Source organism: Neoarius graeffei, chromosome 18 (genome assembly GCF_027579695.1).
Source record: "Neoarius graeffei isolate fNeoGra1 chromosome 18, fNeoGra1.pri, whole genome shotgun sequence".
Lineage (NCBI taxonomy): Eukaryota > Metazoa > Chordata > Actinopteri > Siluriformes > Ariidae > Neoarius > Neoarius graeffei.
This window is the reverse complement of record NC_083586.1, coordinates 22,354,291-22,367,257: the sequence shown is the minus strand read 5'-3', so window position 1 is coordinate 22,367,257 and position 12,967 is coordinate 22,354,291. Positions and strand designations below refer to the sequence as shown.

The 12,967-nt window shown below is 41.4% G+C and overlaps 1 protein-coding gene across 1 annotated transcript in view; it reads left to right on the top strand.

Moving 5' to 3' along the window:
* Window positions 1–2,071: 2,071 nt before the first annotated feature.
* grin2ab (glutamate receptor, ionotropic, N-methyl D-aspartate 2A, b) overlaps window positions 2,072–12,967 on the top strand; it is a 191,662-nt gene continuing 180,766 nt past the window's right edge. Inside the window, exon 1 of the mRNA XM_060898552.1 lies at window positions 2,072–2,452. Within this exon, the coding sequence (XP_060754535.1) occupies window positions 2,072–2,452 (381 nt within the window). The remainder of the gene's footprint in view (window positions 2,453–12,967) is intronic.

The window sequence follows — 12,967 nt, the reverse complement described above, 5'->3', positions numbered from 1 at the left end:
AACTTTTTGGCCATCATGGGAAACGCCATGTGTGGCACAAACCCAACACCCTGAGAACACCATTCCTACAGTGAAGCATGGTGGTGGCAGCATCATGCTGTGGGGATATTTTTATCTGCAGGGACAGGAAAGCTGATCAGGACTGAAGGAAAGATGGATGGCAGTAAATACAGGGCAATTCTGGAGGAAAACCTGTTTGAGTCGGCCAGAGGTTTGAGACTGGGATGAAGGTTCATGTTCCAGCAGGACAATGACCCTAAACATACTGCTAAAGCTACAGCGGAGTGGTTTAAAGGGAAACATTTAAATGTCTTGGAATGGCCTAGTCAAAGCCCAGACCTCAATCCAATTGAGAATCTGTGGCATAACTTGAAGATTGCTGTACACCCAACGCAACCCATCTAACTTGGAGTTGGAGCAGTTTTGCCTTGAGGAATGGCCAAAAATCCCAGTAGCTAGATGTGCTAAGCTAATAGAGACATACCCCAAGAGAGTTGCAGCTGTAATTGCAGCAAAAGGTGGCTCTACAAAGTATTGACTTTGGGGGGGGTGAATACCAATGCATACTCCAGATTTCTGTTTTTTCATCTTAATTATTGTTTGTGTCACAATAAAACAACAATTTTCACCTTTAAAGTGGTAGGCATGTTGTGTAAATCAAATGGTGCTAACACCCCCAAAATCCATTTTAATTCCAGCTTGTAATGCGACAAAATAGGACAAACACCAAGGGGGATGAATACTTTTGCAAGACACTGTACATGGCATCCACATCTTCTTATTGACTTAACTTGGATTATTTTTACTTATTAAACATGACATATTAAAGCTAGCGGAGGCAACGTTGGAGAAACCAGTAAGAGTCAACTGGATTTTGAATGTATCCATCCAAAAAATCCCACCCCCTCCATTCAGCCTTCCCTCCAAAACACATGAACTCACACTGCCTGACTCCTGCTGGAGGACGAGTACATGAGAGAAAGAGAGCATTGGGGAGGAGCATAGCAAGTCATTGTCATGTTCAAATATCTCCTGTATCATTGATATGTACGAAAACACAGACGCAATGAGTGCACAGGCAGAACGTGTGCATGTAGGCAGGTAGGTAAGCCATCCAATCATTTCACTCGGACCAAAGAAAATGATTGGACGGGATTTTTACAGCACTGTGACTGCCACAGATAATGGATTTTTTTTCTTTTTGTTGTCAGAGCATTTATTTTATAAAGAGAATTTCAAGAAATATAACAACAAATTTTTTGAAATACTTTCTTTCTGAGTATTTCTAGGTCATGCAGTCTGCCTTTTGAGAAATCTGTAGTTTTGTTTCAGTGGAATTTCTAATTACTTTTCTGCTAACTTGTACTCTATAATTATTGCTTTTTAAAATCTAATCACTATTTTTGAGTCTCAGGAGCTGTACATCAGTCAGCTTATTTTGCTGGTAGCACTTCTATACTTAACCCTATGTACGCTGTTCTTCAGTCATCAAGAAGTGATGTATTTCCCTAAAGTGCGTGGCACCACGAATAATTACCGCCTTCAGTAGACAGTGACTCAAGACATGTGGAATCTGTGAGGCAACAAATTTAGCCAGATCCTGCTATAAACTTCGATGCTTGTCAGTTAAGTAGGCCTTTTAGATACACTCAGACTGCTCCAATAGTTAATTAGTGAAGAGTGAACTGCTGTCCCATTAAACAGTTTAGGCTAATTAAAAACTACCAGCTTTGTGTGATGGATAGGATGAGCAGAGCGCATCATACATCAATAGAAGCTTTTAGATGCTTTTCATTTTTTGTTGACGCACGGTTTTATCTCTTAAAAAAGTAGCAGAGACAAAATGCGGTTGATTCATTAACACTTTACTTCAGGGTAATTTGCACAAACATTTAATGTCACACAAAGCATGTCTAGTTATCTGCCTATCCATCCATCCATCCATCCATCCATCCATCAGGTCAGCCAACCAGCCAGACATCCATCTCTCCATCCATCCATCCAGCCGGCCAACTGGCACTTGAGTGTAATGTCCTCCATTCTCTCTTGGCAGGGGCTGAAGCCAAGAATCATGGGAGTTGCAGTACGCCTGGCATTCATGGCCTGGGCTCTGCTGGGCTGGTCTCAGGCAGCCAAGAGTGCACCCTCACTGAGTGTGGCGGTGATCTTGGGTGAGACTCGTGGTGTCTCTGAGCAGGCATTACGCCCAGCACCAGGTATCGGAGCACCACTGGACATCAGTGTGCTTGCTGTGCAGGTGAACCACACGGACCCAGGCAGCATGCTCACCCACCTGTGCCAGCTTATGGGACGCCAGCGATTGCATGGCCTTGTGTACGGCGACGGAACCGACCAGGAAGCTATCGCCCAGATGCTGGACTTTGTCTCTTCCCAGACTGCCATGCCTATCCTGGGTGTCCATGGAGGTGCAGCCATGACCATGGCTGAGAAGGTAAGAGATGTTCCATAACTCACGTTCTGGCTACAAATCTTCCCTGGTTTCTATCTTTTTTCAAGATTCAAGATGTCTTTATTGATACAACGCAGTAAATTAACATATCTTGCAGGTAAAGTCTAGATTCTGAGGTAGTTCTGAAACCCATGACTAGTGCAAAGGCCACTAAAGGCAACTGACCTCGCAGGGGGTCACCTGAGATGTGCATGTGCTGTGAGTTTTTTTTTTTTTTTTAAACAGTAAGCCTCTAATTTCTACTATTAATGCCATTATTGGAAATTCATCATAATTTCATGCCCTTGAAACGGGCTCACTGGCCAAAAAGGAGTTCTTTAATATGTGATTTGATCAAGAGCAGTTTATTTTTTCTTTTTGCACAAAGGTGACTTTTTGTGGTGGACCTCTGAGAAATTGAGGCTAAAAAACTGATCCATAAAACTCAGGAACAGGTGTTTCTTCCTGGCCGGCGGTTTTGGGGGTAGTGCCAGCTACCCCGTTGTTTGTCTGGCCTAGTTTATCCTAGCCCATAATACCAACTATTTTATCATAGCTGACACAAATCAGATATTTACACTGGCAAGTAAAGAGAGAATCTGAGTACTGGATATATTTTTTTAGCCATGTTTTAGCCCTGCAACTTTGTGACATTTAACTAGACACACTGTTTCAGATCTCTGACAGATACCCAGCATTGGTGATGCCATCTGTGCCAAACACCGTGTCAGGTTGCCAGTCCTACGTCCTGCTGCCTGTCAGCTTCCTGTTCTTTCATCTGTTTGCTGCAAGTCGTCTTTGGCAACAAGTTGTTGCAGGAAATTCAGTTGCTCTTGTGTGTGTGTGTGTGTGTGTGTGCGCGCGCGCATGCGCGTGTATGATGGAATACCTCTGTAAAACCTCGACAGTCTTCGAGACAGACATGTCAGGGAAAAGTTGAACCAAGAGCAGCAGTGATAATTCTGTTAGTGTTGGAAATCCCTCATTATAAACAGCGTGCAGTCTGAAATCCACACCTCATTTATCACTATCTATAATACCTGCTTTATCAGGGGTCATCAGGGGTCATCTGATCAACAGATAAAAAAATCTGAACATAGTTCAGCAACTCCAGTTTTTTTAAACATTATTCTTTAGCAGATCCTCTGTCCGGTCACATTCATTTATATAAATTATTGCCACATATTCCCCGCTCTCTTTTCAGTGTGGGTCTCAGTTCCTACTGTTCCCATTTCTCAATGTACTTTTGTTCATGCTTCACCTTTGTTTTAGTTTTGCTCCTGTCTCCGCTCCCTGTCATGTCATTGACTTATCTTACTGTTCCGTGTACAACCTTCAATTCATTTGTCTCAAAGTCTTGCCGAGCCTTATTTTCTGTTACTGTTTTCTTTTGGTTTTATGATGCCTCCACGTTACCGTTCCTGATGATGGAACTCCCTTGTTTGATGTTGCCTTCCTGTTTATTAACCTATGCTGCGAGCTTTGACGATGATTCATGGAGTACACTTAATAAAAAACACACACTGGTCATACCGTACACGCTTGCATCCTGTCTCTAACCACACATTAACCCTTTGATGCAAAGCATATGCACACCCCTTCTAATGCACAACATGGGTCAAAAATGACCCGCATTCATTTTCCAGGTTATTTCACGCTGACTGAGTTTTTCTTTGCTCTATCTTTTGAAATCGATTTATTTTATGATTGAATATTCCAAGTATTCTTTAAATATCTTGTTTTTAATTACCACAAATCATTAATTTAATTTTTTCTTTCCTACTTTATGAACAAAAATACTTTTTATATTACTACACATGGGTCATCCAAGTGTGATTTAAAATTAAATGTCTTAATACTATAATAATAATTTGTTTCAAGTAATTACTTTAGCAGTGAATGGGGCCAGTTATTTATTTATTAACTCTGTAGTTAGCTAAGCCAACTACAATAAAATTAGCTAACTAAAGTAGAATATGTCAGCAGCTCGGTAGCTAATAGTAATTACTTGTAACTTTCTGACGAGTAATCTACTCACTCTCAAGGGAACCTAAACATCATCAATTTTTTTCTAAGGTAATGTTCGAACAATTGAAAAACATTCCTTGCATGTATTAGATGGGCAAAGGGCGCCGTGCTGAGCTGTGAAATGTCTGACACAAGCACAATTCACAGTTCCCACCAAACGCTGGAGTAAATGCATGCGGGTCGGTTCTGACCCATGTGTGTAAACTTGATGTAGAATTACAAAAGCTGTGCTTGTTCATAACTTAAGAAAGGAAAAATAAAAATGATGATTTGTGCTAAACAAAAACAAGATATTTACTGCATATTTGGAAAAGGAAATGACAAAATGAATTTATTTCAAAAGTATATCATAGAAACACTCAGCCGTACATGAAATAACCTGGAAAATGAATGCAGGTCGTTTCTGACCCATGTTGTGCATTAGAAGGGTCGTGATACAAAAAGGGTTTTTATTCAGAAAGTAAGAAAGGAAAAAATAAAATAAGGATGTATGATGATCAAAAACAAGTTAATTGAGGAATACCTTGAATACTGAATGATGGAATTAATTTATTGCAAAGATCTAGAAGATAAAAACTCAGCCGGGTCACTTTTGACCCATGTTTTGCATCAAAGGGTTAAAAATAAAATATAAATCTGACAGCAGCTTATCGGGAAAGGAATTCAGTATTCTTGTAGAATTTTTCAATTCCCATTTACACCAGGGTTCCCGCTGGTGCTTGTCAGGCTCGTCACTTACGAACATAATCCATCAGTGATGAAGAGAAAATTACTATCAGTCGTCACAGTGTCGAATGTATTTGTTATCGTTATTATTACCATAAGTCATCTTTTTCTCAAAATCCCTCCACAAATCCTTCCATTTGCTGAAATCCAGCCCCACTGAAGAGACGGCGGGAAGCCAGTCTCAATGAGGATGTGCTTGTGACCAATAAAAATCGACTACGCATAATGACCAAATGGGCGCCAAACTTTTGACCAATCACAGTGCGTCTTAATCGGCCTGGTGTGGTGGTGTAATTATCTCTGCTTAAACCAAACAGTGGCACAGTCTGAGCTGACGAAGTTTTTGGGCGAGCTTCTTCAAGCACTGAAGATGATTTAAGGGCCGAAACAGCCACACGGGAGACACACTCAGAGCCCCTACCGTCCCCTCAACACATTGGACAGTGTCAGTAATACAGGGGTCAGTAAAAAACACTCAGAGCCCCTACCGTCCTTTCGCACATCAGACAGTGTCAGTAATACAGGGGTCGGTAAAAAACACTCAGAGCCCCTACCGTGCCCTCACACATCGGACAGTGTCAGTAATACAGGGGTCAGTAAAAAAAACTCAGAGCCCCTACCGTCCCCAAGCACATCGGACAGTGTCAGTAATACAGGGGTCGGTAAAAAACACTCAGAGCCCCTACCGTCCCCAAGCACATCAGACAGTGCCAGTAATACAGGGGTCAGTAAAAAACACTCAGAGCCCCTACCGTCCCCAAGCACATCGGACAGTGTCAGTAATACAGGGGTCAGTAAAAAACACTCAGAGCCCCTACCGTCCCCAAGCACATCGGACAGTGCCAGTAATACAGGGGTCAGTAAAAAACACTCAGAGCCCCTACCGTCCCCAAGCACATCGGACAGTGCCAGTAATACAGGGGTCGGTAAAAAACACTCAGACCCCCTACCGTCCCCAAGCACATCGGACAGTGTCAGTAATACAGGGGTCGGTAAAAAACACTGAGAGCCCCTACCGTCCCCAAGCACATCGGACAGTGTCAGTAATACAAGGGTCGGTAAAAAACACTGAGAGCCCCTACCGTCCCCAAGCACATCGGACAGTGTCAGTAATACAGGGGACAGTGAAAAAACGCCAAAGAGAAAGTGCTGTCAGACGGCAAGTGACTGAAGGGAGCTTTGTTTCGTGGGAGTGGTGTGTTGAGTTCCTGTGGTGAACGTATGATGAAAAGCATGGTGTCATTCTGTGTTCAGTTCATAAATTGACAGGAAATTTGGATTCCTTCACTATTGGTTGTTCCAAGACTCTTCTTGGCTCTGTTCAATTGTAAATCAAGTTCTATGATGAAGTAAAGGCTAAAAGGAGTCCTAATACCACTTTTGAATAATTCCATGCTAAAATAACCTGAAGTAAGCTCAAACTAAAGAGGTTTATTTTAGCTTAATGGTGCACAGGGTCTGTAGTGATCTGGTGACTTGTCCAGGGTGTACCCCGCCTCTCGCCCATAGTCAGCTGGGATAGGCTCCAGCTTGCCCGCGACCCTGCACAGGATAAGCGGTTACGGATAATGGATGGAGGGATGGGTGCACAGGCTGCCCAAAATCAAGTCTCTCTTATTAGAGGCTGGAATGGAGCCCAAATTATATATGTAATGGAGAGGCCTAGCTGTATCTCTACAAATATTTGAATTGTGCGAGTTTGGTTGGTATAAACTTGTATTAAGTCCACTTTGATCGCCCGGTAACTAAGAAAAAATCTAAAAAAAGAGTCTCTAAAGTCCTTCTCACACCTCAGGTGGTGCCACTCTCCGTTTCCATAGCCTTGGCCTCTTGCCTATACAGCTAGGGTTACAGCGGAGGGGCTAGTCCTCAGGTAACCGCAAGAGTTTGACTCCCCACTTGCATCTGTATTGCAGCGTACCTTGCCAGACGGCAGTAGGTACCATTTTTATGATGGTCTTTAGTATGACCCGACTGTGAGTAGAACTCGCGATCAAGAAGTGGACACGCTAACCACTAGGCCAACTTGCAGTTTAAAAAAAATACAGACTAAGACAAAGTGAAGAATACTTCTTTGACTTTATTTTTCAAGGAAAAAAACTTGGAGAATATTTTTCAGAACCCCGGGGTGTTAGATTTAAAGCCATGATTTAAGTTAGTTTTATAGCTACACGTGATTTAGGATTGTTAGACTTTATGATTTTAATATTTTAGAGCTTTTAAGATCCTTTATTATTTTAGACTAACCTGACCGTCCTCTTTGCTAGACATAAACATGGTGTCTTGTTTAAAATTGTTGTGAAAATATCTCGCACGCTTTGACGTGCATAAATGCTGAAATTGCTGAATCGCTGATATGAATATTATTTTGCTTATGATTGAAGGTTTCATTCACACACACATATTGTAAGGTTTTATTCCTTTGTAAGGATAAATAATTGTAAATATTTATTCTTGACCAAGAAGGCAGTAATTCTTAATATTTAATACTTATTCTTAATATTGTAGTTAGAATGCCAGCTAGAAGGCATTGAATTCTGTGTAACTTGTAAGTTACTGTATGACCTTCTGTCTAAGCTAGACACATTGCTCGAGACGTGTTTTGGAACATTCTATCAGAACATGAGGTAAATGTTGACATCTGTTAGAACATCTGAAATGTATACAGGATATATTTTCACTTACACTCTAAAAAATAAAGGTGCTTCAGTGGTTCTTCAAATCTCTGGATGGTTCCATGGAGAGTCAAAACTCTGTGATGAACCATTACATTATACGAAAGGTTCTTCACTTTGGAAATGGTTCTTCAGATCCTGGCATTCTCTTACCATTTGCTGGTCAATGCACATAGGCTATGTTTACACAAATCTGTCTTCACTGCTCAAACAAATGGTTTAAATGGTTCTTTAAAGAACTGTTGCATGAACGGTTCTTTGAAGCCCTGAAAAAGGTTCTTCTATGGCATCGCCCTGAAGAACCGGTACTGGCCCCATTATTTTTTAGAGTGTACACACATACATATTAATGGAATTAAGGAATTGGAATTAAGATGTGATTTGCTGACTTAGCATAAGATATCCACACACACACACATAACACACACATGCACACACACATCTTACACCCACCCCTCTCTGAGGTCACACACAAACACACACACACATTTTACCAGGCCCGGCGCCAGGAACAGTTTACTAAGGGGGCAATTAGAAATCGCAAGGGGGCAAATATTTTTCATATAGTGTGTAGTAGTGATGGCGGTCTGACAACGTGTTTCAAACAATTAACTGCGCCAACCACAAAACCACGGCCCCGAAGGTTGCTTTAGTCCGGGAAAATCATGTGACATATTACCAGGGCAGTTGCGCTTTATCAACACCAGTGCCCACCTGTTAACCCTCCCCTCCGGTTTACTCACAGACACGTGGTACAACCGGAAAGATGCCAAACATAAAACAACACACCTACAGGCAAGTCCTTTAAATTTAAAATACATACAAATAGCTCCGCGGCATGAAAACAAAACGTCAAGGCAAGTCTAAGGTACTTGGCTCGGCGGCCAAAATCATAATTTAAAAAAATCAACAGACCCCGCGGCTGCACCAGTAATAGCCTTCCTGACTCGCACCGAGTCAACGCTAACCACTTAATCCGCGATCCCGGTTTAGGCGTGTAGGGGACTAAACACTCTGAAGTGATGAATTTTCACCCCCGCTGCATGGGGGGTGACGTCAACGACACATATTCTTACGCTATTTGCGCATAAAGCGGACCATATATGAACACATACGCCAACATAAACGGAGATAAACTTAGCCTACAAAGAAAGAAAATGGATTCACAATATTGTGATTGAATTCGTTTAATTTGGAGGGGGAAAGACTACTCCCGTAAACTGACTGCATATTACAGGATACTGCAGAGACAGTGCACTTGTAAGTGTGCATGTAAAACCCCCGCCCGCCCGCACGACCCCTCCACTTGTCCTTATCACAGGTCTGTGTCAGCATTTCACACACACACCCACAATAACTAGTCCCCAGTAGTTAGGATTGATACATATGTCTAAACAGGGTTAATATTAAATTCAGGCTTTTTGAAATAATCCTACCTTAATACAGTCGAAGTCTACGATTGCAACGTAAGAATCATAACAACCAATCAGATTTGTTCTACCGTGCCAGTTTTAGTAGTGATTTATGTGAAATGTATTTTTGTGCAATGCGCAACCACTTAATATTTCGTATTTGAAAATGCAAATTATTAATACGTCAATAATACATTATATTTTCATAAGAAAACAATTAAGTGATCTGAGTCTCCGTTGAGGGGGCGGGGCTGTAGCCACGAGGGGGCGACGCACCCTTTCGCCCCCCCATGGCGCCGGGCCTGCATTTTACACACATCCTTTTCATACACACACGCACACATATTCGACAGACACAATAGGCTGTTTAGAGAGATTATAATTTGTTATAAAAGGTTGTTTGTAAAATTTCATCTTTGGTGAGAAAACTGTGAATAAACAGTGGTGAAGCCAATCTCTGGTTTTCTGGTCTGTTTTTCGCATAGGTCGCTTTAACCGACAATTGTCCGTCATTGACGGATTTTTTTTAGCTATGACGGAAAAATCTGAAGGCCGTCGGTCATTTTGACGGATGTTTACCGTTACCATTACCAATAACAATAATAGCCTAATAATAACAATAATAAAACATAATGAAACACACAATTGAAATGATTGGCAAGTTGTGGCAGAGTTTTCTTACATACAGTATACATAGTCTTCACTGCCGTCACTTTCAATCTGAGCCGACGTTGCGGCAGTCTTGATGTTCAGTGCATAGGCTGCTCATGTATACACTGCAGCCACTGCGCAAGGCTGTTCCGCCCATCGCGCTCCTGACCGCGCTCTGACTTTTCTAACCACTAGCACAGTGAGATGGATTAATGTTTCCCTTCTCTGCAGAAGACACGTCATTTTTGCTATTAAAAAAGGAGATGCATTGGGCTGTTTGTGTCGTTTCCCTGCCTGTACGTCTTAATGCAATAGCGCTCATTTAGGCTCGTTGTTTTCTTGTTTTTAAAATGAAACAAATGCCGATTTATTGTATTCTTCCCCAGCAAGCTTAGGAACATCACTGCTCGAATATCTGCTAAACTATCATTTTAATGAGAGCACGGGTAGACTAACTAACATTTAAACATAACTTCGTTTTATTTAAGACCTTCCGTGTCAGGTTCCAGGCTCCGCGGGGTGCAGCTGCACCACTGGTGCTTCTGATCACTTCCCTGGGAGAAATGTTTCCCGACTTCAGAACTTTGGCTGAAGTGGCGCTGGTTATTCCAGTCTCCAGTGTCGCAGCAGAGCGCGGGTTCAGCCTTCAGAATAAAATTAAAACGTCAACGAGAAGTCGTCTGTCCGAGGCAAAGACGCAAAATTTAATGACAGTTGCCTCGGCAGCAGTCTCCATTGACGACTTTGATTATGCACAAGCGAGCTCCCAATTTAAATCCATGCGGGCCAGAAGGAAGGTTTGAGCTCACGCAAACAGGTCAGATTAGATTGTCACTTAAATCATTGTGTTCATATTTTAACTGCAATTGTCTTGCTACGTTGTAAAATAACATTGTTCATATGCCCGTTAAGGCTCAACAGCCGCAATGTTTTTAGCGGAGGGAAAATGGATTCACAAGTGACCGAGCGTCAGAATCTCTGTTCATCTTTTTGCATCATAAATACATAAATAAATGATGAAATAATACAAGCTTGTTCTGTGAATTAATTTTTAAATGAAAATGAGTCCATGAAAACACAAGTTATTAAATATATAGCATTTATAGCCTATATACATTGTCATTTAAAAGTTAAAATAAAATGACAGATAATAATGGACAATGACGGAATTTTTACGACCCTGTCCGTCAAAATGACGGACAATGAAAAAATCTAACGCAACCACTGGTTTTCCGTGGTGTTTTTTCGCCCCAGAATTCTGCAGGTGGCACGGGGGCATTGGTCTCGAGAAGTTGACCGTTCCAGCTGGGGGAACCCGTTCACGGGGGAACCCTGATTTACACTTTCCTTGTTTGAATAAAATACAGTATGTATGAATAGGGCGGCACGGTGGTGTAGTGGTTAGCACTGTCGCCTCATAGCAAGAAGGTTCTGGGTTCGTGGCCAGCGAGGGCCTTTCTGTGCGGAGTTTGCATGTTCTCCCCATGTCTGCATGGGTTTCCTCCGGGTGGTCCGGTTTCCCCCACAGTCCAAAGACAAAGTTAATTGGTGGCTCTAAATTGACCGTAGGTGTGAATGTGAGTGTGAATGGTTGTTTGTCTCTGTGTGTCAGCCCTGCGATGATCTGGAGACTTGTCCAGGGTGTACCCCGCCTCTCGCCCATTGTCAGCTGGGATAGGCTCCAGCTTGCCTGTGACCCTGCTAAGCGGTTATACTGTAGAGTGTAGATGGATGAATAAATATGAATAAGTATGAATAAAATATGACAACAAAAGCAGAATGTTTGAAGATGAATGGACAGAGATGTGTGCATTTATTGCACATAAGTTTTAAAACGGGTTTCCCATCTGTTCAGGGTCTGTGTCACTCGTCAAAAATTGTAACCTTACCATGAATTAAAAAAATAACCACCAGAACTTATATGACTTTTATTACATTATGAACTGATCACCTAATAGTGGTTAGGCATTAAAATGTCTCTCACTGTAAACCCAGATATCAAATGTACTTTTAAAAATTAATTAAAATGCACTTAAAAATATAAGTTTGATGACATTACTGGGAAATACTAAGTATTGTCAACTTATTTGTGGAAATAGTCGTTTAGATGAATACATTTAAGTTGAATGGATTAAATTCATAAGTTTTGTTTATGACCACACCTCTTTTTCTTTAGACTGCGTCAACTGGCCTCTACCCAGAGGTGGGCAGTAACGAATACTATACTGTACTTAAGTACAGTTTTGGAGTAGCCTATTTGTACTTTACTTGAGTTTATGTCTTAAAAAATATTTTAACTTTCACTTCACTACATCTGAATGACAAATACCATACTTTTCACTTCACTACATTTCTGTTAAGGCTCTCATTACTCGTTACTTTTCTCAGATATCAGGCACACGCACACACACTTAAGTATGACCATTAAGGTGTATTTCACTTCACTCCAGTATATTTAAGAATATATATATTTAAGAATATATTCTAGTATATTTATTTCGTGGCTCAGATGGCTAAGGCACCGTACCATAAATCCAGGGACCTGGGTTCGATTCCGACCCAAGGTCATTTCCCGATCCCTCCCCGTCTTTCTCTCCCACTCATTTCCTGTCTCTCTACACTGTCCTATCCAGAAAAAAAAAAAACCAACCCGAATAGTAAACAATAAACATGGAGTCGTTAGTGTTGCTGATCTTGGTTCTGTGGCTTGTTGACAACGCCAACAGATACTGGCAAGAGCGTATATATGAGGCGAGGCGCATAAGGCTTCAGAAATTCTTGTAATTCTTCTTCTTCCGGGTTTACGGTGTGTTTTGCTTCGATACAAGTGTTGCCTCAACCAAATGTTCCAAGTTTAGTTCAACCCAAACGGACACTCAGAGTCCTAAAAAGAATGTTGCGGCAACAACAGCAGAGAGGTTGTTTTTAGACCTTTTGTTTTGTGCAAAATGGTAAAATAAAAATGCAATTTTGATATTTTAATTTCCTGTTGTTTTTCTTCTACTTTTCTAGCTAATCGGTTACAG